This window comes from Eleginops maclovinus, chromosome 8 (genome assembly GCF_036324505.1).
Source record: "Eleginops maclovinus isolate JMC-PN-2008 ecotype Puerto Natales chromosome 8, JC_Emac_rtc_rv5, whole genome shotgun sequence".
Classification (NCBI taxonomy): domain Eukaryota; kingdom Metazoa; phylum Chordata; class Actinopteri; order Perciformes; family Eleginopidae; genus Eleginops; species Eleginops maclovinus.
The window spans coordinates 17810285-17836596 of NC_086356.1; the positions used below are offsets into that span (position 1 = coordinate 17810285).

Below are 26312 nucleotides of genomic sequence, written 5' to 3' on the forward strand. Positions count from 1 at the left end.
AGCAGACTAGACTCTGGTTTCAGACAGAGGGTGAAAAGAGGTGCTGCAGCACAGGCAGCATGAGAAAAATAGAGAGCATTTGGAACATTAAAGCATGGAAACACGTCACAAAATACAAATATGAACCTGAAAATGAGCATGATAGGGCCCCTTCCAGGTAACATATCAATGTGAACTAAATGTACACACACTTGTTAATATCAACACCATTTATCCACTAATGGGGGACAAGTGAGGCATCAAAAAAGAAATGCAATGCTAAAAACTCTTACTGCAATTGTGGTCCTTATATAAATCGTAATATGTAATGATATACAATGATAAAGCGCATATTGTTCACCAGAGGATGAATCTGACAGGGCATTATGCAGGACCCAAAAGACTCCACCTGATGGTGCTTTGCAGCTCAGTATTTGTTTCTGTGACCTTGCCAGAGATTTGTTCTTAAGCTGGTGCTCGAAGGAAGGAAAGAGATGCTCATATCGTAAAAATATGGAATAACAATGGAAATAAAAATAGAATAAGGGAATTTCAACACCTCTTTACCAGAGATGTAATCACTGTAAATTGGATTATGTGTTCTAAATGATAAACCTGAGCAATTTAGCTCGTGTATAAGAGGATAATTATGGGTGATTATGATAAAAGTCTATTAACACAAGTATCATCTTTCCAGGATTGTGTTTAATTGTTAATACATTTCTGTGTGACATAATTACCCAACATTTAATTGTTGAGGTGAGGCATGATGACCCAAACACTTGATCTCCTATCGTTTGACGGATCAGCCTCCCTACCTTTGACATTGGCCTTTATCTTCCAACTAATGCATATTAAGTTTAGAAACACCTGATTGGATGAAGAGAAGGAAACAAAAACGCGTGACAGAAATTCATTAAATTATTTTTTCTCAAGCGTAGCTAACTTTATTTTGGATACTGGCGTCCTTGTGTTTAAGTGAAGCTCTGGTGTTTCTCTCTATTATTGTAATTATTTGCTCCTTTTTTCACTCTCTTCATCTTCAGAGGTAGCTTTCAAGGCTATCTGAATAGTAGTCAAAAAATATGCCGTGCTCTTGGCAAAAATGTTGATGACACAAGAATGGGTTAGCATTCTGTGAAATAGTGTAAGAGTATTTTTTTTTTTTCACTAACATATTGCAAATGCAAGAGATGAAAGATGTATAATTATCAAGTACTTTCTGAGATGTTTCTGTCATTTAAAAGGGAGAAACTTCGACATCAAGGTTAAAGGAAGATTTTTCATTTGGATCTCATCGTTTCACTCCTGCAGTCATGTGATTTAATTAGCTTGTTGCTATGTTAGATACGTTTTAAGGTTGGTTACTTTCATCCATGTGCTCAAACTCGAACCCATTTTGAACCTTTGTTCAAAACTTCCTAATGGAAATATTGTTGTAAACTGTTAAAGAGGCCATATTTAGCTTTTTCTGGGTTTTCAATTACCTGAGTTTGTAGTTTATAGACCATAGTTTACATCCGCAACATAGTAACATACCTATTTAACACTTTTGTTTCTATTGGCTAGCGCTCCAGCACATTGTACGTTATAGGTTATGGAGCTGTACATCTCTAAGTGGTTGACCAATCACAACAGAGCCTCCACATTCAGACAGAGATTGGAAAGAGGTGCTGCAGCACAGGCATTATGAGTAAAATAAAGAGCTGTTTGAACATTAAAGCATGAAAACATTGCACAAAATACATATATGAACCTGAAAATTTGCTTAATGAGGCCCCTTTAAAAAAACGTACTAACCAACTTCCTATCCTCTTCTACAGGACAACAGTCGTCGGGTGGAGAACCTGTTAAGGCTGTGGATCATCGAGGCGAAGGACCTGCCCGCCAAAAAGAAATACTTCTGTGAGCTTTGTCTCGATGACTCTCTCTACGCCCGCACCACCTGCAAACTCAAGACTGACAATGTGTTCTGGGGTGAGCACTTTGAGTTCAACAACCTGCCAGCTGTCAAGAGCATCACAGCCCACCTGTACAAAGACACAGACAAGAAGAAAAAGAAAGATAAAAATAATTACATTGGACTTGTCAATATCCCCATCGTGGCGGTCACCGGGCGACAGTTTATGGAGAAGTGGTATCAGGTCAGCCTGCCAAACCCACCTAAGGGAAAGACATCCGGGCCTATGATCAGGATCAAGGCACGCTATCAGAGTATGAACATCCTTCCCATGGAGATGTACAAGGAGTTTGCAGAGTACACCACCAACAACTACATGCAGCTATGCTCCGTGCTCGAGCCCGGGATTAGCGTGAAGAACAAGGAGGAGATGGCATGTGCGCTGGTGCACATCCTGCAGAGCACCGGCAAGGCTAAGGTAAGAACCCAATATATGATTTATTGGAACTCTCAACGGAGACATAAAAAAACATAATATGCGACCATTATTCTGCTTTGAGGTACTGACAAGGTATTATGAGGTTAGCAATTCCTCCGCCGCCTGTTCATGCTGTGAACTATTGACCCCCCAAAGCTGTAATACAGAGCAGACAAAGAGCAGACAGACGGGTGGTTTCCTCTCGCTGCACCAGCCGGTATTACATTTTTAACTCAAGCTAATCCCTTACATGTATCCCCCGCAGTGCTTCACGGCATACCGATGCAGGACAGAAGCACAATGTATCCACCGCTGTCTGCAGCAACGCAAGCACAGGGAGATTAGTCTGCCGCAGCAGGAGCCGAGTCTACCATAACAGCAGGCAGCTGGGCTCAGATAATCTCACATCCAGCATAAATGGCTGTATTTGACTTTATTTTGACAGCACAGTGTTTGCCTTTTCAGCACAGGGAAACAGACGAAGGCGTTTTTGACCCATCAGCATGGGGCATGAGAGGCAAAGCCGTCTTATTGGCTGCCGATGAAGAAAGGATATAGAGAATATTAAGCTGTACTATAAAACTATGAGTAAAGAATTAACCAGCAAATAGGTTATTATTCAGCATAAATGACAAAAAAGTACAGGTTCCAGCCATTTAACTGTAAATATAGACAGCTTTTCTCAGTTTTGTATCATGGTTAATTGAATATGTTTGGGATTTTGTCTATTGGCTTGAGAAAGTAAGACTTGTAAATGGTGTCCAACTGTGAAATGGGAACACATACTGGGAATCTTTCACTATATCCTGGTACTTAAATTATTTAAATGATATATTTGAAAACGTTCTGCTAATAATGAAATAATACTAATGGATTTCACTCTGTTCCAAAGCATTTCTAAAGAACAGAAGATATTTTTTCGTTAGCAAATAGGCTCCTGTTGTCCTTGTTATGAGTAATATTTCTTCAGTCGTCTTTCTTCACTGCGTCCTCGACTCTTCATCTTCTCTCTTCAGTCGGCCGCGACAGCTTGTGCCTCAATTTAGTTTTCTCTTTGACAGTATCTCATCAGCAGAGCTTTGAAACTTTCTCTGACTTTATCACAGCTCAGCGGAGTGATGAACGATCAGTGCTTAAGAAGTGATGTCTATCCACACTGTACCGCCGCTTTAGTCTCAGGACTGATGGATGCTGGTGGATGGGGGGGAGGGGGTCTCCTGAGAGGCAGCCATGTCCTTAATTACCTTCAATTAATCCATACTTTCCCAGCAAATCTCTAAAACTTTTACTTGTCTCATCCCTCCAAGTCTAGCTAGTGGATGTGCTGCACAATTTATCACTACTTTTTATATAAATTGCAACATGGACTAGTGAAATAATCAACTTGCACAAAGCACAATAGCTGTTAAAGGCCAGTTATGTGTTGTAATACCATACAAATAATATTCCACAGATTTAAAAAAAACATATCCCGCACGTCCAGCTGGGAAGAGACCGAGGGGTAGAGCTAGGACCAGGTGGAGGGATTATATCTCTTCACTGGCCTGGGAGCGCCTTGGAATCCCCTAGTCAGAGCTGGTTGATGTGGCCAGGGAAAGGAAAGTTTGGGGCTCTCTGCTGGAGCTGTTACCTCCCGCTTAGCGGGAGGAGGGAGTGAGGGAGGGAGGGATGGATGGATGGATGATTTAAATATATTGTTTAATGATATTGAGAATGATGAGGCAAAAATGATCAATTCCTCTCAAATCGTAATCGCTTGATCAGTCAAAAATAATCATGATTACTTTCTATCTTCGTGTCTTGCAGCCTTAGAGTCGCCTTTAATACACCATATCTATTCAAGGTTGCTCTTAATGAGATTGACCCGCATACATCCCTTTTATGTTCAAGAAAAACCAACAACACAAACAAATCCTCTTCACTTTTCTCATTAGGTGGCTGTAAATACAAAGACGAGCTGTTGTTGCCTTTTGAAAAATAGGGAAACAGAAGCTCTTGGATTGACGTAAACAGGAAGAATTAATGAAAGCTGCTTTAGAAATGTCAAGTGTCAGAGCTGTTAGCTGCAGCTTCCTCTCTCAAAAGACTTTCATCATTCAACACGTTGTGAAGTGGTCTGACATATATTTAGACAGTACGCACCTCGCTTAGGTACGTGTTTTTAATATATTCTCGGTGTATAAAGTAGTGCTGTTTGGCACACACAGCACACGGCAATACCGAGAAACCACATGTAATTCCTGAGACCTAATTTCAATATCCTCTGTTGCTCCTTGTATAAACACATACTGCTTTTGGGCCTATCGTGTGTGGTTTCATATGATATTGTGAAGTTGTTTTTTATTTATTTAAGCACTGCCAACTTGGGTGCAGTCTTTGCTAAAGTTATCAAATGTTGGCAAATTAATTACATTCCAAAAATGTGTGTAGAGGTAACTCTGTCACTATATAAGAAACCAAATGATGTAAGAGGCACCTGAACATGTTCATGAAAATACAGTGTGTATTATTAACTTGTTTTTTGAATACCACAGTTATTTGGAATACCAGGGACATACCTACCTCCAACTAGTCAGTCCCAAGTCAAATCCATGAGCCAGTGTCTGTTTATCCCATTACCCCAGAGTATTTCAGTATGTAGTTCAGACAGAGATTTGAATTGCTGTTGCAAGAGACAACAACAAAGCAAAGAGTGCAAGCACATACTCTTCCACCCAATAGGGGTGAACGGGAGGTGAACGCTTCTTTTTCGGAGATGCAACAGTAACTTTGCTGATGGTGTTTAATCAGCTGTGTACAGGTGGAAAACATCTCCTATAACTGCAGATGGCTGCTGTTAGGAGATGCAGATTTCAGGGCGGGATTAGTATGCACAACACCGCCTGCACTCCTGATTCTTCCAGTGTCATTTTATCACCCATCACCGAATAATTACACCCCGAATATTCCGCTCCATTGCACACTGCCTCCTTCTCTCTTGTTCTCTCCCTACTTTCCGTCTTTGTCTTCCTTCATCTCTCTTTCATGCTCCATTGCGTCATGAGGCCAAAGCTCTCTGGAGGGATGTCATTACGGATGCTGTATTGATGTCTGGATGCCTTGGTGAGCATGACGGGCGTGCCCTGCGGATGCTAACTTTATACACACACACCTACGTATAAATCACAAGCCTAAAGCAGGTGGTTTTAGATCAGTTTTAACGTTTGACGCTTGAGCAGGTAGGATGTTTTAAGATACATATATGGCTTTAAAGGTCTCCTATCATGCTATATTTTAACAATATATTGTAGTTCAATATCTATACAAACCATGTCTGTGAAGTGTTTTGCTCAAAATACCAAACAGATCACCCATTGCAGCATGCCTCATTCCCCTCTATTTCAGCCCTGTTCCTGAAGTGCTGATTATGTGACTGTCGCTTTAAATTTGAGCTGAGTTGAAGATGGCCACGCCCCTTTGGAGCTGCATGCAGCTGTCTCTCCTCTGAGAATGTTTTCTACCGGGAGAAGATACTCAGCTAATTGCTGACGTGATTAAACAGCGTTAGCTCTGAGTGTTAGCCATGCTTGCTAATTTAAACGCAGACCATATTACTTCCAAAACAGAGTCGTTTCAGCTCGCAGACTGAATATGGGGGACGAAAGGTTGGGACGTGTCACGTGGGCGGGACGTTGCCAGGAGTTCAATGTAAAGCCAGCGCACATTTGCCTCATTATGTCATAACCGAAGCAAATCTGGATCAGCTCGTTTGTACCCCTGTTTTTAGAGATGTGGGTAAGCAGGAAAAGAGAGAGGGTTGTATTTTCTGACACTTTGTGAGTCTCCTTACACACCTGAGACACATTTTTATGTATACATCAAAAAGTGCGTTTTGCACAATAGGGGACCTTTAAGTAGCACATTAAAAGGTCAGAAGTGCAGTCATTCAAAAATTCAATCATGAAATGTCTGCTGATTTCCAGTGCTGTAAGGTCACTACCCCAGTCCCTCACCTTCCCTATGGGATATGACGTTATATCCACACACCCAAACAGCGCTGTTGGAAGCTCCCACAGTTACAATAACAAAACCCTGTGCTGTGTTGGAATTGCCCAGAGAAGTTCACCTTTCTATCGTCTGAAAATATCCACTGCTGGCATGAATCCTCTGCGTTATTGATCTAGTCTTCTCGACGCCCGGGGCCCTCAGGGAGGATTATGTTCTAATTTTGTTGCTTCTCCTCTCAGTCGCGACGATAACGAGGATTTATCCTCTTGATAACTTGGCAGATTCGGGTGAGGCTCTGGTTATTTTGCTTTGGGGTTTTTTATGTTTCTGCTTCCAAGATAAACTATAACAGCCCTTCTTAAGAGTGCAAAATAATCAAGTCTCTCCTCTCTACATAACATCCTCTGTGGTACACTGTCGCCAGCCTGAAGCACGACTACAGTTACATTCAGCACAGACATCTTATTAATGAATGCAGCGCTCTCATCACCACAGCTGTAGCGCTCACACACAGTTTGTACATAACACGATGTGACAAATGATTTACCAACACGGCATGAAGGGCTCTGGTACTATATTCCTCTTCCGTCTTTTAATGAATCAGCTGTCCCCTGAGAGGACCAGCGAGCATTTATGACATGCTAGCTAGCTGTCAATAACCTGTGAAATTAACACTGGAGTTATCAGTGTTACTTTCTTTAATTTTAAAACCCCTGGAACTGTGCTTCTCCAATATATACTGCCATTTATTCTGTATTTGCTCTCGTCTGAGACACTAACCCCTTTGATACCTGTAATCTTGTGTTTTTACTCATAAGAATTGAGCCTTCGTAGGATTAACTGAGATTGCTGTTGGAGTGAGAGAAGGAGGGCACATTTATAACCGGAGATGTTAGCTATTCATGTAGTTATATATCTACACTATAAGCTCTATTCAAATCAGGAAATAAACACCAAACACGTCAATGCACTCCTCACAGGCTCTCCGTAGGATTTGCACTAAGGCAATGCATCATATCTTCAGACTGTTTGGTAATTCCAGCAGGATTTTTATTGACCATCCCCTGACAGCGTGGAGTGATGGAGGAGAGGTGAGACAGGGAAAGGTGAGGAGAAAGGTGAGAGCACTGACAAGGAGAGGAGAAAAGAAGAGAGCGAGGAAGAATGAGATTTTATGGCTGTGGAGCCAAACAGCAGCAGACTGCAAGGAGAAACATTCAGCAACACATCGATCCGGACACTCCTGACATCTCTGTTGGCACTGAGAATACAAAGACACGGTCTCTCTCTTTGTCACTTCATTTTCATCAGTTACCTTTATATAGTTTTAAAGCTTGTTTGGGTTGGACCTTTCCTGTAGCATGTGATATAGGTTTGTGTGGACGTAAATGGTCTGTAAAGGCTAAAATCCCTGGTTTTCCCTCCAGAGGGAGTTTTTCCCCCACATACTCCCCCCCCTGCCTGAAACACCTCCATTGGACTCCTTTTTTTTAACTTACGGAACATAATTACATCACTATGTAAGACATGTGCCTCTATTGGAAAGCACTCCATCACATTGTATGTGATATGCTAAGGGCTGGGACATCTCTTGAGTGGTTGACCAATCACAACAGAGCCGGCCATTTAACCAATCAGAGCAGACTTGGCCCTGGTTTCAGAAAGAGGGTGAAAAGAGGTGCTGCAGCACAGGCAGTATGAGATAAATAAAGAGCTTTTTGAACATTATAGCATGGAGACATGTCCCAGTAGAGACACAACATACTGATATGAAGCATTACATGTGTCACATACTCACAGCAAGGCTTTAAAATAGAACATTGAAACTTTTAAATAGAATAATCAATCCTTAAGCAATTTTTTTTTGGCTGTTCCCATTATGTTGAGACTTGGAGTATTAACCCACATCTCTGTAATGCAAACCAGTAAATAAGCAGGACTGAAATCTTAATAATTGCCATTTTGCCACAAAAAGCCCTGTAATGCATGTTTGATTATGAAAAAGAACATTTGCCCACTTTAACATTAAGTTACTTAACAATGAATAGACATTTCAATGCTTTCATCAGTGGGCTATAGCCCTAATTCTCATTGTTTTGTACTTTATTTGGTAATAGATAGTGACTTAACATATTTAAGATCATTACTTCAACCTAACACAACAGAAATCAGGACAGAAAGCCAAACAGAAATACACACAGTAAGTCAGAGTAATCATCAAACATGAGGTTTGGATGCTGATGACACTTGCTGTAAGACCCCCTCCAGCCAAACCTAACCTCATAACGATCATGTGCACCGGTAGCTGAATCAGGAGGGCTGCAGCCCTTCCTGTTTTTGTGTTGAATGACAGGCTTCTCTGCACAGGGAGAAACCACCATTTCCATTTGGCCCTCCAGTCCTTTCATTCAACCCAATATGACCCTCACAGGAAGAGCTGCAGGCGATGACTCTAATTCTAGCCACCGGGTCTCCAGGGAGGGAGACCAGGGGAGGCAGAGAGATGAGGGAAAGATGAGGAGAGCAAAGGGTGGGGAGGCTGGAGTGGTTCCTGTTTGCTCTCCCAGAGTCTTTCCTCAGCCCTTGCCCGGGGCTGCAAAGCCAGCCTCATCGATCAGACAAACTGCTACTGTTATAGGGTTTCTTTTCCCCATCACATTCAATTATTGTGTCATGCCCATCTGTAACAATCCTCCAATTACTGGGCCCAACATTTGCGGGGAAAAAAGTGCTACATTGCTGTATAAATACACACTCAGAACACCAACAGGTAGTTTCCATTTTGGTGGTTTTCTAATGATTTCTATTAGTTCTACAATCCACTCTCCAATAATAATGTCTCTATCCATTTACAGTCTTTGAAGAAAGAGCATTTATGCTACAATGAAAATCTTGCTCGGTTGTGCATAGTTGAAATATAATATATACACATGAAAAACAAATGTATTTCATAAAGATACTAGCAGGACACGGTGGAAGGAATATGAATATATTACTCCAAACTAATATTTAGTTTTAAATCACTTAATATCATCAGCGTTAGCAGCATATTAGCTACATCGCTTTGGATGGAAGTGAATTGATAACATCGCAGGTGGCTGAAGTGATATATCAGCGACACTTAACTTGAGCTGAAGAACATGTTCTGTTACCTCCTCTTGCTTTTTCAGAGCTTCGGTATTATCCTTTTAAGGCATTTTCTTTCTTTCTCTCAACCTTGTGTTTCTCTGCTTTACATTGCCATAGAAACACAGAAATCACATCTGAGCGTGCACAAAGCCTGTCGCTCTATTCATCTACTTTCTCTCCTTTTTCCTTCCCATGACTCAAGGTCCTGTAATTGCAATGCGTGCCATTTAAAACATCACCGTCTCTTCAACATGGGCCTGTGTTTTTTATATTTCAGCTTCATAACCTGCAGCTGCAAACTAAACCGGAGAATATTGCAGAGTAGAGATGTAAGCAGTGCAAAGACACAGAGGGCCTAGAGTAGGTAGGTGTGTGTACAGCAGTGTCATGGACAAAACTTTATGAGTTTTTACAGGGACCTCCTCATCTTCTCCAACAGGACTCGGTTCCCGTATTATTTATTAGATCTGATCAGCCGTGCTGCAACCCACCCCCCACCCCCCACTCCAGCCCTAGCTTCATATCTCCTCTCTCTGTGCCCTGTGTGTTGTTTTTTTTTTTAGGCATGGTTTGGCTGATGGGATGTGGCAGCGATACAGAGAGCGTTCTACTTCTCCTTATTAGCACTGAAGCAGAGGGGAGGGGAGTTGAGAGTGTATGTGTGTGTGTGTGGGGGGGGGGGGTGTCAGGATTGAGGGCGTCAGAGAAAATGCAGAGGGATGATGGGAGGGAAAAAGGGGAAGAGCTCCGGTCTCTTTTTAGGACTCGATCGTTTGCCGTAATGCCAGTAGTTCTTCATGTCCTAATCTATTACTCTAAAACATTTATGCACTTACTGCCAACCATCTTCAAAAGTATACTTAAGAGCTTTACATTGATTTCCTATACTACCTTCCAGGCAGACTTTTTTGTTATTTGATACAGGTGAAAAGGTCCTGGCTGGCGTTTAGACTGGCTAACAGGAGTGATAAGGCTGATGCAAGTTAGTCCAGAGTGAAAGATCTGAGCTACAGATTACATTACTATGACATGTTATCTAATCCCCTGATCAGTTAAGGCAGCATTGACGTTAGGTCAGTTCTTTCTATGGCAAAAACTACAGCTTCCAAAGGTTTGGCAATTTTAACATGCCATATTTGACACCCAGGCATTGATTTATTTTTCTCTTGGTTTTGTAGCCTCCAAGAAGGGCTAGCATAATCTCTTGGTCTTGGTGTTTGTTTTCAAAGCCTGTCAATGCAGCCAGCTCTCAAATTAGGGATTTTGACTCCGTGTCTGCAAACACAAAAGTTGTCAGTGGTCCATTTTCAAGTCTGTTTTTAAACAGCATTCCAAAAAGAGAACCAGGGAGCAAGTTGCCACCTGGAAGGTAAGAAATCAGTCTTAACACAACATATGGTTTGCACGAGAAAGAAAAAAAAAGAGATAATGTATGCAGTTTGTACTCGAGGCACAGGGGAGAAAGTGTGAAAATCAAACTTTATAGTCCCTCTTTTTTCATACTATCAATATGTTGTGATGAAATACTGAGAGCATAAACACCGACATAAACTGTACGCTCATACTATATGTTTTTAGGCTCACTAAATTATGTTAGAGAGAGATTGTCAGCGGCTTCGGGCTGAAATTTGAGTTTTAGACTGCCAGCAGGAATTATTCCGTCTCTCTTTTGATGTCTTCCTCTCAGTTTCAGACTCTCTCCTTCTCTATTTCCTCCAATCGTCCTCTGTAATCAGACCTGGATTTGCCTCGCCTCAGTGGCCTCATATGGAATACAGAGGGGAGGGAGTGGGTGAGCAATAGAGAGGAGGGGAGGATAGAGAGATGATCATAATTGCGATGACATTTTCTTACTTCTAAAGTGTTACCTAAATTGTAATGCTGCCAGCATAAATGAGATTCCTGAACTAGAAGGGACAGGAGGGGGGCTGTACAGTGCAGTAAAGTTCACTAAGGTATATATAATGTTGCAAAGTGTTCAAATGTATTACACAACACAAAATGCTTGATTTCACCTCCTTAAATTTAACTTAAGGCCCTTTTCGCAGCAGTTACATCCTTGAGGCACTCACATGTTCACTTGTTTTAAAGTCAGTGTGGCTTTGCCTTTATACTCGGGGTCCACTGGAGAACAAATCCCCTCCCTAGTCGCAGGTTTCTTGCAGACTACATCAGTTGTTTTTTCTCCTCAAGATTCCCCTGAATTAATTTCGCCCTCTCCCCTCTGAAGTTTTGTGGATGCAGCTCCACAGCATGAGGCTGCCACCGCTGCGCCTCACGGTGGGGAGGCTGTGTTTATGATGATGTGCACTGTAAAATGGTATTTAGTCTAAGGGCCAAAACGCTCAGTTTCTCATCAGACCGTAATAACTTCTTCCAGCTGACTTCAGAGTCTCCCACATGGCTTCTGGCAAAACTGCAGCCGTGACGTCTGAGGAGCTTTTTATTTTTTTTAAAAGATATTTTCATTCTTCCTCGTCTAATTTCCCCCATGAAGCTGTGACTCATGAAGCATCCAGACCACTGTCGTGTGTGCAATCTTTTGAATATCTGGCCCTAAAACCTCGCAAATAGCTTTCTTGGTAGCCATGTCTCCTTCTTGCACAATCACTCAATAATTATCCTAATTTATAGATTTAACTGTACAGTGGATGATAACTGACATCCATCCCCTGGTTGTCATTCACTTTTTTTTCTGAGTTGCCCCTCAATCTTCATCGTTAAAGGATGTACTTATGCAGATATGTTTTTCATTTATTTAAATTGCATTGCAGACATTCATTTTTTTGTGTTGACCTGTGTCAAAAAAGCCACTTGCACAGATTTGTATATTATATTATGAAATCATTATCTCTGAGAATAACAGATAATGTACAAACTCACACACATAGATATACAAACACACTAATGCTATGATCTAGGTTTAATTAAAATGGTAATTCATATAAATCCATATTCAAAAAAGTTGAGATTTTTGTCTCTGTGTGTGTGTTTATGGGGTCGGTCCATGTGTGAAATGTGCAAATGCGTTCCCAAAAAGGCTCCTTTGGCTGCACATCAGTGATGATTGGCTCCCTGCGGTGTATCTTTGATTAGCTGGATAACAGGCGTCTGCAGCAGCTATAGAAGTGTCTGAGAGGCTGCGTCGCTCTCCTTCCGCCTCCTCCTCTCTTCTTTAAAGACCACCGCTCTGTCTCTCCTTCCTCTCCTTCTCTACATCTGTCACTTGGCTTTCTTCTGCGCTGCTGCCATGCTGGTTCCCCTAGTTTAACAAGCTGCCAGGGGACTTACAGGAGCGTACACCCAGAAATATTTCGAAGGGATCCAAACAAGAGATGATTCATCCCCAGATGGCTTCGTTTCCAAGTCTCCTTTTCAGACTTTTTTTGGGAGTTATTGGGAGCTGTGATGCATGTCTCCGCCTGTCATTTTCCTTCACCTGCTGAATACTGTATAATCCTAATAGAGATAACTCCTTAACAAGAAAGTGAAACGAATAAATAAGAGAATTCTATTCACGATTCACACTGCAGACTTTAAAGATAAACACATCTGTTTATTGACATGTTTTTAAGTGATAATAACTTTTGCCTTTATTTTTGAATATTCTCCATTTCTTCTCGTCGGAAACAGACAAGCTAATTGTTTTCTTTGTTTGCTCATTGCAAAGCATAGCATGTGTCAAAATCAACCTTTGGAGCATTTGAATGAAAGTGAAGAAATGGTTTGCTGCTATTATATTAATAATATGAGTCCTGTCACTGTTTTTCAGCTGTTCTGTCAAATTCAAAAGATTATATAAATAAAGCCATTTTGTTTCCTTCCATTTATTTTAATGACAGAATTATGTTTTGTTCACATTTAATGGTCCCAAAAATGTGATTGCACCTGCAAATTGATAGCGATTGTTATATCATTTTGCACACAGATGAGAAAAGACATTATTAATAATTAGACGTGTGATATCCACCTGTGCCATGGTGTGACTTGATGAAGGTTTGTGAGACACTCTGCTAAACTTTACAAGGAAAAAGATATAGGTAGAAATAGGTGCAACACACGGAAAAGGAAGGAGATTAAGTAGCTAATGTTGTTAGCATGAATGCTACTATATTTAGTGTTTTTATATTAACAGTGGAACTAATGACTACATGTCTGTGAAAGTTGTCTTTATTAATCCAGAACCCTTAGGAAACGATCAAGAGACACTGCAGTTCCCTCGAATACATCACAAAACATGTCGTGTGTTTTTGTTGGGTTGGGCAAAGCTGTGATTTACAGTTGAGATCAGTCAAGATAAAGAGATATTAAGTGTCTTTTGAAGTGGGGTTGTGTGAGGTACTAATCCATAGTCAGTTTATTACCTACTGTATGTGGAGGTCGGCAGAAAACAGACGACACAGAAAGCAAATTACTGCTTAGTACGGAGGCAGCAGCCACACATATTTTAGCCAGCTCAAAAAGGCCCACTAAAAAAAATCAATAGCAGTTCAAGTGTACAGTATATTTATAATATTTTCACAGTTATTCTCTGCCAAAAGACAGCTCACACTAACTAAGCTTTTGTTTCTCGGCTCAGCAAAGCCGGCAGACTCCATTGACAGAAACAGTCATTTTACCTCAAAGCTAACAAGACTCGCTGCTGGTTAGTTTGTGGGGCGTTGGTGTTTTAACAAACAACATGACTATATGCAGAGTAAAGGCAACGAAAGACAAGCTAGTGAACAGGTGAACAGTTGCTGGGGAGTTTGTGTTTACTGATAGGGAGCAGGTGTTTTAGCTGGAGTGTTCCAGGAGTGAAACACCCACGGGATCACGAGTGGAAAGTAGGAATAACAGTGCCTGAAATGGCAGATTTTGTAATGTAAAATATCAGAGGACAAACGGAGGAAGTGGATAGAGATGAGTCAGAGGAAACTGTGATGACCAAGCTGGGTTAACCTACTCATACATTTCAACTCTCTTTCAGAGAATGCATTTAATTTATTCTATTTTGAATATTTAAAAACTCCTTTAAAATGCAAGATGATCAACAAATGGACAGACATCTGATGGGTCAATAATGTCATATGATTGTATGACTTGCAGTGATTTACCCTGTACTTGTTCTTGTTGTTTTCTGCAGGACTTCCTCACTGACTTGATGATGTCGGAGGTGGATCGCTGTGGGGAGAACGAGCACCTCATCTTCAGAGAAAACACACTCGCGACAAAGGCCATAGAGGAGTACCTGAAACTGGTGGGACAGAAGTACCTGCAGGACGCCCTCGGTGAGTGGAGCACTGATCTGGAAGAAGTGGAAGGCAGAGGCTGTTTCTCCTTATGAAGAGTCAGAAATAGTTTTGAAAGCAGAACAAAGTTGCTGTGTGTCTGTAGTTTGAGGTTTCTTTTTTTAAGTATTTCAATTTGTATCAGTTTGTCCTTGCATTCACCTCAAAAGGGTCCATTTTCATCAGCTTTGTAGAGACAATTATGGGTCGATGGTTTTATCCCCCCCCATACTCCCACTTGACAATGTTAGTCCAAGGTCAAATCAGGTGTGTTTGTCTGTCTGCAGTCGCAACAATAAGCACTCTGTATGCACTGTGTACTTTTCTCCCTCCCTGATTCCGAAGTGTACACAGTCGCAGTTTAATCTACAAACGGCACAAATCCCCCCTCTGTAGGCTGCTAATGTTAATGCTCAACGTGTGTGTTCATGTTGCTCTATGTGTGTATCTTTGGAGCTATAGATGCATCAGAGGGTTTATTCAGTGAAATATCAAAGGCTGGTCAATTATGCATTAGTGTTTATGGTTGTAGTTTGTATTGTTTAATGAGTTGCTAAACCACTGGGGCAAGCATTAAAATGTGTCTTTTATCACCTAACACAAAGTTCTATTTGCCACTATTTTTGTGAGGGTAACCTTGTTTGGCGTGCTTGAATCTTCTCTGTCAGTCTTTTTGTTCGTTGTCACAGCAGGTCAAACTAAAATGATCTGTTTTGAAAAGTAATTTCATTTTTTATTTTTGCGTCTATGGTTCAGCCTGAGGTATCTCAAGGACAAAGTAAAACTCTGTAGCTTAGCCATCCTATCTGTCCTCTGTCCTAGCTCAGCTCTGTAGGACTCTGCAGCACTTCAAATCACAAACATAGGCAACAAATAGTTTCCTGATGTGGAAAATCTCAATATGTTACTTAATTTCCTGTTTCCTGTGTGTTTTTCAGGTGAGTTTATCAAGGCTCTGTATGAGTCAGATGAGAACTGTGAGGTGGATCCGTCCAGATGTTCCTCAGGTGACCTGCAGGAGCACCAGAGTAACCTGAAGATGTGCTGCGAGCTGGCTTTCTGCAAAATCATCAACTCATACTGGTGAATACTGGAACACAGCATTAATAAAGATAGTGTCTCAATGTGCAGACTTAAAATATCCAGTCTTCCAAGTAATTATAGGAATACTTAATCCCAAAAATGATAATTCGTATATCAAAAATGTTAATTTGCCACCAAAGTGAACAAATAATCTAAAAAACTGAGGATATTCTTAATGAGTTATATTACATGATGTGCCTCGTTTTACAATAGGCAACACTTTATCAAAACCTTTGTTTACGAACTTTTATAGTTTATAGAACAACTTTATTTCATCAAAGATTGTCTCTGATTTCTGATTCTTTATTATGGTGCGAGTAAACAAAAATGGTGGATAATTGATAGATTAAAAGGGATTGGATGCAATTCTGATGAAAAGGAAACAAAAGCAAACAAAGGCGTTTGGAATAATGAGAACACAAGATGTAAAGAAAGTGATTGCAATCAAATCAGTAACGGCTTCCTGCTTGTTGTTTGCATTCATCAAATGAAATAGGCAAAAGGGAAGCAGTGACAAATGCAAATAATATGCTAAGAGAAAACTGTTCTGAATTATACATATCGCTTTAGATACGTGTTTATATTCATAATTGCCTTTAAAAATAATTCTCAAAACAAGTCTCAGGATGTGCTCTCCTCTCTGTCTATACTGCAGTCCCGTAGGATCTATTCCTAACCATGTTGTGAGATTTCTGCAACGCTTTTAAATTCAAAGCATTTTAATTGATACAAAACTTTATACAATCATTTGTATTCTTACGTTGGGGAGCAGGAGTGAGAATGAGTCACTCCATCACAGCTCCAGCCCATCTGTCCCCAAAGTATTGAGACTATAAAAAGACCAAAAACATTTTCACTTCTATTTCACAGTTTATCAATTATTTTCATGCAGTCTGATGTGTATTTTCTGTTTCCCCTTAAAAAAAAACCCCTCCTTTGTTCCTCTACAGTGTATTTCCAAGGGAACTGAAAGAGGTTTTTGCGTCGTGGCGTCAGGAATGCAGCAACAGGGGTCGACCGGACATCAGCGAGCGTCTGATCAGCGCCTCCTTGTTCCTGCGGTTCCTCTGTCCAGCCATCATGTCCCCCTCGCTTTTCAATCTGATGCAGGAATATCCGGATGACCGCACAGCACGCACGCTCACACTCATCGCTAAAGTCACACAAAACCTGGCCAACTTCACCAAGTGAGTGTTGGGGATTTGGATGAAGAGAAAATATCCGTACCGATCTTATTAGCAGAGGAATGTGCTCAAAATAACTTTTTTGCATTATTCATTGTTCCCCTTTCCTGTCCTTGTTTGCCTTCAGATTTGGTAACAAGGAAGAGTACATGTCCTTCATGAACCAGTTCCTGGAGCACGAGTGGACCAACATGCAGCGCTTCCTGCTGGAAATCTCAAACCCAGAGACAATCTCCAACACGGCGGGCTTCGAGGGGTACATAGACCTCGGCAGGGAGCTCTCCACCCTGCACTCCCTCCTCTCTGAGGTGGTGTTCCAGATGGACCAGGTACTGCATCAGCATCATGTGTCATCGATTTGGACAAACATCTCTATAATGTGTTTACAGACGCAAAACCAAAGTTTAGCATGACATTCATTTCATTCATATTTAACTTCTAAAACTTTTAGTTGGCGTCAATATGATGGAATAACTTTCAGTGCATTTAAGTTTTGACAGGGATACTGATGTTAAATTGAGACTTGCAGATAGATTGATGGTAACTTTAGCCTTGTGTATAGGTACAGTGCAGGCACAGGGTTTTATTTGTCCAGCGTGTTGTTGGTTTCCTTATTCTCCAAAATCCCAGAGGGCTAACAAATGAAATGTTATGTAAGGACGCAAGAAGTCAAATCTCATATAACAAATGTATAAATAAACTTTGATCGTCTTGATACAATCCCTGTAAAGAAAGGAGTCTAAAACAGCAAATATATTATAAGGAAAGGTGGAAAATCCTGTACAGATCATAAAACAGTGTGAGGCTTTAAAGAAGAAATGTTGGTCTCAAAAGCCAGAGAGATGGCTGTTTGTTATAGCCACCAGCGTGCGTTGCTGAACACACTATTCCACATGCTGTAGAAAACAATGCTGATCTTTATGCATTTGCTTCTCTCAAAAAGAAATTGGGGTGTATGGATAGATATTCTAAAGATTTCTTAATCGAAATCAGCTTTTGCGGGAGGTCCAAAGGTCTTTAAATGATTATCACAAGCGTCAGGGCTTGAATCAGACTACATTAGGATGTTGTGGGAATCGTATCAATCAATAATTCATTATTGCATTAGGTAAATAGTGAAGCGTCAGATGCTGGGTGAGGCTTAGTAATGGATTTACAAGGACGTGTACATTAGCGCTGGTAGCAGATGGGAAGCTGGTAATAATTAGATAAAGGGCAGATTCTTTTTTTCAGTTTTTTGTTCGAGCATCCTGCTCTCTTTCAATAATTCAGAAATCACAGCGTGTCTAGTTAAGTCCATCAGACTGACCGGCCTTATTCATTATTTAGTATGTTGTCTGGATAAGAGAGTTGATTGCATGGCATAGAGGAAATAACAAAGTCTAAAAAATATGCAAATATCATCTTCAGCAAAACAGCTCCGAAATTACATCCAGTTATCGTCCGTGCTAAAGAGCTCCAGAGTTACGTTTCCTTGTGTCTTGTGTCTCCTTCACAGAGCGCTGCCTCCAAGCTGGGTCCTCTGCCCAGATCCTGCGGGAGGTCAACACGGCTCTGTCCAACCCGTCCTGCGTCCAGATGACACCCGGACCCTCCTCAGAGCTCACAGGATCGCCCCCAGCTGAGGCCGGCTGCAGCATCTCCACCGGCCTGCAGAAGATGGTCATAGACAACGAGCTTTCAGGGTAACACTTATTAAACATCTCATCTCGAAAAGTATTTGTTCATTCATTCGGATTACACTGTTTGACATTTAACTGAAAGATTAGAGGTTTCAAAGACTATTTTGTTTAGTTTTTATCTTTATGATAGAGTATATTTGCATGTGTTAAACTCAGCAGCACGTTAAAGGCAGCTATCTAACGTTACTGCAGCTGCTAGCATGGACATCCAGCCATAGCTGTGCAAACTACTGTGGGTTTCTGCTCCTTCTCTGCCTATTTAAAAAAAAGTCTTTGAGTGCAATAAGTACAAATAGAACGGCTTCCTGAGAGCGCAGACATCTGGCAAGGTCCATGCATCATCTCATTGTTATAGAGAGTGAAAATGTATTTGTTTATCCGCACTGTGACTCAGATCAACTCCCAAATTGAATTTGTTCTTCATTTGCAAATGTAACACCGTTGCACTGAGTTTAATGAATATCTAGCTAAAGCTTTTTTACATATTCCTGGAAAAAACATTACCTACTTGGCAGTGGTAAATATCAGAGCTCTTTAATCTACAAAGTCCCTAAACAGTCCTTATATCAGGAAACAAGCAAATAAAACAAATATGTGACATCAATATGAACTTGCAACCTCTGTGACAGCTCACCTGTTTGTGTAAATTTCAGTTACCAATAATTCCAAGTAGGTATTAAAAACATGGACGATGCTTTTGCCTCCGAAGGAGATGGTGTTCTCAAAGCAGTTCTTCTGCGTGTTAATGTTTGTCAGCCGCGGCCGTGACACAGCGTGAGTGTCACCCCTGCTTGTTTACATCAGCCAGATGAAACCTCTGTACACTCCTGTGGGTGAATACACTCTCTGACTGCACCTTATCTCCCTTATCTGCTGTCCTCTAAACTCCCTGGCAGAACAATGGCAGGAGGCAAGGTGACACTTATAAAGATTAACATGACGGCACAGGGGCCCACAGATGTATGAGTAATAGCCAGCGGACACAAACGCCAGCACACACAACACCAGATCATACTGTACATAACAGGAAGAGGGTCAGACAGCTGCTGTCACTATGACGATCAGAGGGCCACGATCAATAGAGCTAATTAGGAGATGTCCTTATAAGACCCGATGTCAGAGCCTCTCTACTGTATCACTGTTTGCTTGTTTATTGACATGTGTGTGTCTGTGGTGTAGCAACAATGAGTTCACCATTCTCACACAATTGCCTCTCATCCACCAACCAGTGACACGCAAAGTAGGAGATAGTGCCAAAACTGAGAGAGGGAAGAAATTGAGCAGAATGACAAGAAGTTAAAAGGGGAGGGTAATGGAACGGAGGGAGAAGGACACAGAAAGGAGGAGATGAGCGTGATGTGAATCATTGAGATTATTGGAAGATAAATCACGGCTGTCAAGGTAATCGTCTCTTCTGGCGATAAAGCCTCCATCTGCTGGCTGAAGGGAAGGAAGAAAGGGAAGATGACGGGACAGGAGTGTGTGTGCACAGGCCGCACATTCTCCAAAACTAGCCTTGTCACTCTTTTCCGCTTCAGCTTATTTCACACTAGCTTAGCGTTATTAAACTACTGTTGCTAGACAGCTTTACTTGGTCCGTTATGACCAGCAGCTAATGGTGGCAAAGAGCTAGTTAATGAACACATTACTGATTCAGTTCAATGACTTTATGACTCTTCTCCACATGCTCTACTGTGACAATAGTGTAATGCTAAAATACTGTAGATTACATCAGCAGCGATGACTCATTGGGGCCATGGGGGTAAAAGATTCAAGATTCAAGAAGCTTTATTTATCCCGAGGGAAATTGAGGAAAGGTTCAACGACGCCTTTTAGGATCTTTGTGCAACCAAAACCATCACCAACACATCACCTGATTTGAATGCATGTTAATGTATGTATTCTTAACACTACTGTGTACCATGCTCTGTGGTGATATATCTTTTTAAATGGACTACACACCTGAGGAATAACAATACACTCAGCACTTTAATCATGCACGGTTGTTACTTAGTCACTTTCACATACTCAATGATGCAGAACACCTTTTTGTGTGTGGACTGTATGTTGTGATGTGTTTGGTGAGTGTTGTTTTATATGTCTATGCCAAAGACAAATTTCCATTTTATGTAAATTGAATGGACAATAAAGTAGTCACCTACCTCGCCACTTTCCTAACTCCCAACTTCCTCAAGCTACACCCATTTCACGGGGCATAAAGCTTACATGTGTTTTAAATTTTTTTGCAATTTGCATGTTTGTGACCCTAGCATGGTTGCAATATATGTTCACAGACACATACTGACATACTCAAACACATATGTTCAAGGTGAGAACAATACCAGTGTTGTTGCCCCTGAAATTTAAATATGCAATGACAATACGTTCACAAACAGAAGAGATCACCAAAGCATTCATGATGTTGTGGGTCCACATTTCCAGGCTATCCCCTGTGACTGAAGTTAATTGGTGGAGGTTTTAACATTCGTACATTAGATTAAATATCTGTTTTCGCTCTGTCTCTTTCAGATTAGTAGACTTCACCCGGTTACCCTCCCCCACCCCGAGAATAAGGACCTCTTCTTTGTTACAAGGAGCTCAGGGATCCAGCCCTCCCCAGCACGCAGCTCCAGCTACTCCGAGACCAATGAACCCGACCTGGGCATGGCCAACGGCAGCAAGAGCCTGTCCATGGTGGACCTCCAGGACCCCCGCAGTCTGGACGGGGGCCCTGGTCCCAGCTCCTCGGAGGCCCTGGGTGAAGGTGTAAGCTCTGTCGGGGTGTGGTCAGCCAGAGTTCCACAAGGCAATATCCCGGGGGGTCCAACTCTGAGGAGGTCAGGCCAGACCCCCCCCACCCTGGCGACAGAGAGCACCCCAGGCCGACCCGCCCAGCTGCTAGCCCCCCTTTCGTTCCAGAACCCGGTGTACCAGATGGCGGCCTGCCTACCTGTGTCCCCCCGCGGGATGAACGACTCGGGGTCAGAGTGCCAAAGCTCTGTTAGTTCCCATAGCAACAACGAGGATGGACCGGCGGGTGGGAAGCTCTCCTTCTTGAACCACGGTGGAGGAGGCGGGGGGAGCAGCGGGGACGAGTACACCCGGCGTTCGGGGGAGTTTAACCGCCGACAGCTGTCCCTCACAGAGCAGCAGCACCAGCCCACCGTCCCCAGACAGAACAGCGCCGGCCCCCAGCGGAGGATAGATCAGCCCCCGCCTCAGAACATCACTCGGGGCCGCACACCCCCTAATCTCCTCAACAGCGGACCGTACCCCCGGCCCTCCTCTGGAAACATGATGACCAATTCGCCCGACTGGCCTGGCAGCGGCGCACGGTTACGGCAGCAGTCCTCCTCCTCTAAAGGGGACAGTCCGGAGACCAAGCAGAGGGGGCCACACAAACAGGTACGGGACTCACATCGTAGCATGCACATCTTTTTAAGGAGTCTAATCAGGACTCACCCTGCTGTGTTACGTTGAATTAAGTAAAGAAAAAATGACTTTTCATTCCTGCACATTGAACAAAGTATCAATTATTAATGGATGTAAGTAAATGAGGGCAGCATAAACATCAAATCTAATCAAATATCTCTCTTAAAAAGCTATACATTTACTCTTTGTTGAATACTGTTTTTAAAGTGCAATACCATATTTACATACACTCGCTACATGCTGTGACAAAACATTTTAATACAACGTATCTAATATTTTCTAAAACTTGTGCAGGATAACCCATGTCTTACTTATCCAGTCATAATCTTACCTCTTCCTCTTAAAAATTATATTGAAAATGAACTATTCTCATGGTTGTTCAAGTATGATAAATAGGGATGTTTTGGTGAAAATCCTTGGGAAATGTTTTGGTAAAAGTGAGATTAAAAGTGGATAAATCTGACTTGGATTTTCCCGCACAATTCTGTGAGTTTCTATACACAGATATTTTACTCTAGTTGTAAGTCATTACAACTAGAGTATTCAGGAATTCAAGGTCACACAGGGTGACTTATAAATCGTCTTGTGATTGAAGTATTCTTCTGACTTCCAGAAAAATAATTGACGATGATATTCATTAGACCATTATTCGAGACAGCCAACTAGAGCTGCCTGGAATTACATTGATGAAAAAAGTTCCTATTAACAAAACTTCCATAATGTTAAAAAGGATGTGGGGGGGTCACCACAGACACCCTAATTGAGTTGAGTCATTGTGTGTGTCCTCACAGTGGGGGGGTTTACATTTGTTAATGCATTCACTGGAGGGTCTATGTTCAATATTGTCGGGTCAGGACTATCAGCTGTAATTAAAACACTGGTCAATAGTTGCCCTTGGATAATGGCTCAAGGGAAGGGCACATTAACCATAATGCTTTGCTCTCGTCTCTGAGGGATACTCTACAGTATTGACTTATTTACAGATCGCACCGAACCCTAATTAAATTTGCATGTGAGCAAATTCATTTATTATGTATTGGTCGAAGCAGCAAAGGACCTTAAAGCCACTATGTGAGGAGTTTTACATGATTTCTAATTATTCTTTTGGATTGTAGTGATGGTTGCTCCATCGCTTTGGCCCGGAATGAAATATCTCAAGAGTTATTGAATGGATCGCCATGTCATTGTACACATTAATGATCCCCAGAGGATGGATCAGCTTTGTGATCAAGTCACCTTTCCTTTTGCACTGCTCAATCTTTAATTGTCCAGAGAAATATCTTGACATGGATTTTTATGGCTCCCAGATGATGAGTTTGGTGACCCTGACTTTTCCTCAGGATCATTTTGAATTACTTTGGTGGTCTAACGATAGCATTGGGTTCATTTGTGTTATATTTATCATCATTTGTTGATGCTACCACTTTAGAAATTTGGAAATATTGAAATTCTGCATAGTGGCTTTAAGTTGACTTTCCTACCTATTGTACCTACATCTACGGAATAGAAAAATAAGTATATCTTTTAGAAAGCACTAACATTTTGATTAAATGAATATCTTGACTCATGCCGTCTTGATTAAAATGAACTTTTCCTTACAGGTTTTCAATTCAATAATGAGTCATAATGCTAACAACAATTATAAGAGGTTTTTATCTGTAGGCGGACAAGTTGTATTTCCCAAACACTTTTTTTTCTGCATGACTAAGACCCGGCAAGTAAGAAACGGCTCCCACATTTTTAAACATTTTTTATTACATTTTGTCCGTTTGCAAATATTCGATTTTCAGCCTTTTCAAAAGCCCTCGATGCAAATGAGTGTGCTGAACTGTAAAAACATCCTCCTTATGCTCTCATGTTCTGCAACAGCCCACAGCTTTTCTACTCCTCTGTATATCAGATAAATGGCAGATAGAAATACACACACACACCTTAACTGCTAGTATCTGCCTCCAGGCTGATTTCAATTCCTCTAATTTAATCTTACAGTGTTTACCTTCTTTGCTGCTTGTACAATACTGTAGGCGTACACACTCACACTCACATCACAAATCAGCGCTTCGAGGTGTGTGCTCCTGTGTGTGCGTGAGCTTGAGGACAGCAGTGTGTATCCATTCCACCTGCTGCTTTCAGTCCAGATGATTTGGTGCATTTCAAGCTTATTTCTGTTGTTTCTGTGCTGTTATTGCAACCTGCCCTCCCTTCCCCTCCCCTCCCCTCCCTTCCCTCCCCTCCCTATCACTTGCACTTGGCTCATGTGTGTGTGTGTGTGTGTGTGTGTGTGTGTGTGTGTGTGTGTGTGTGTGTGTGTGTGTGTGTGTGTGTGTGTGTGTGTGTGTGTGTGTGTGTGTGTGTGTGTGTGTGTGTGTGTTGTATTGTGTTCACTAGGCCCCCTCCCCAGTGAACCCCAGTGCGCTGGACCGCACAGCAGCCTGGCTTTTGAATATGAATGTGCAGTTTTTAGACCATGAGGGGATGGAGCCCGAGTCACTGAGAAACAGAGAGGATCTGACTCAGGTGGAGAAGGTAACCTACCTGCTCATCCGACCTTTGACCTTTGACCAACCCCTCCTTTCACAACCCACCTCAACCTTCAGCCCTGACGCTCCCACTCAACTCTCCTTCCTTTGTTCACCCCTCATTAGCTCCTGCATACACCTCCCTCCCTTTAGCCCTTCCACACTTTAAACTCTACAGGATTTGTCTCCACTCTCTTTCCTCTAAGCCTGAGGTGCTTCAGATGTATCTAAATTGTCACTTAAGTCATAATATGCTAAATGATTACATCAAATTGAGCTAAATAGCTTATATTATGCGTCAGGCTGGCTCTGCGTGAGAAAATTGGCTTACTTAGTGCTCTACATGCTGTTATTCTGGGATGTCTTTCTTTCACACAGCCAGCAGTGAGCCCCAGTGTGTCAAGTGCAGGAAAGCAACAGCCATAATTAAAGAAAGTGGTTGTGCAATCAACAGTCACTTTTAAATGTACAAATCAAAGTATCAGTTACTTTGATTTGGATATAAATTCACTGGAATTGTACTTTATATGATGTATGTGACAAATAAGATAGATTTATTGATGGTCTGTAAGAACATGGACTCAAACGATTAATCAGGTCCAGGTTATTATATTTGTACCTGTAGTTAGATATTTATTGCAGTTAATTTCATCCATGATAACACACGTTGCAACAGTAAAACATCAAACCCCCTGATCCATCACTTTAAAAACCCACTTGTACAAACATCAAGTGAATTAATAAATAATTGGGCGGTGCTTCCAGAGCAGCTGTGTGACAGCGCTACAACTTGAGAATTGATAATAAAACGAATTGCAGCTGTTGATGAAGAAATAAACTAACCATTGTGTTTGCACGGCTAATAAATACACTACTTATATCGTCAACATTGATGAATAACTTCTAAAAATATTGTGTGCAGTGAGAGAATCTTGGATGTTGTAGTTTTAACCTTCTTCCTTCATTAAAAAAAGGTCCCTCCGCCTGCCTTTGAATAACTCCCTCACAACTTTCCCCCGTCTTACCATCTTTGGAATGAACTATAAAGCCTAACGCAGGTGTGTGTGTGTGTGTGTGTGTGTGTGTGTGTGTGTGTGTGTGTGTGTGTGTGTGTGTGTGTGTGTGTGTGTGTGTGTGTGTGTGTGTGTGTGTGTGTGTGTGTGTGCAGTACACCGCACAGACATGTTGGAGCTTGTGTGTGCTTGCATCTATGTGAGAGATGGAGACAGAAAAATGCTTTTTTGCTGTTCCTACCCTCAGCTTCGCTTCCGTGCTTTGATTGGCTGCCACACGCTCCCCCACTTTTTTTTCCATCTATAATGAATACAAACCTGTCATCCTAACATAGCTCATACTTTATGGAAGCCAGCAGCCCAGGCAGGGAGAGCAACCAAAGAAGGAAATAACTTAGTCTTAACAAAGAAGCCGCAGCCGCCTTAAAATAGACGCAGGCTGCAGCTAACGGTCCGTACACCCTACAACACACATCTACAGGAGCCATTTTATGCTCTCACACAAATTTACATGAAGTGTATCTGCTCAGCGATCTGACACAAATTAGAGCATGCATGTGTCTTGTTAGGAGGAGTAGACATCAACATGTGGAAAATTCCAACACATCAAATAATATTCTCATTTCGATAAAACTAGATCAATAATGAGACACTGC

General features: G+C 41.7%; 1 protein-coding gene across 1 annotated transcript in view; it reads left to right on the forward strand.

Annotated features, from left to right (window-relative positions):
• Positions 1-26312, forward strand: part of dab2ipb (DAB2 interacting protein b) — a 101679-nt gene that overhangs the window by 65159 nt on the left and 10208 nt on the right. The window contains 10 exon segments of the mRNA XM_063889475.1: positions 1803-2357; positions 14599-14743; positions 15682-15826; positions 16777-17013; positions 17138-17339; positions 18509-18539; positions 18542-18695; positions 21222-21250; positions 21253-22097; positions 24513-24650. Of these exon segments, the coding sequence (XP_063745545.1) occupies positions 1803-2357; positions 14599-14743; positions 15682-15826; positions 16777-17013; positions 17138-17339; positions 18509-18539; positions 18542-18695; positions 21222-21250; positions 21253-22097; positions 24513-24650 (2481 nt within the window).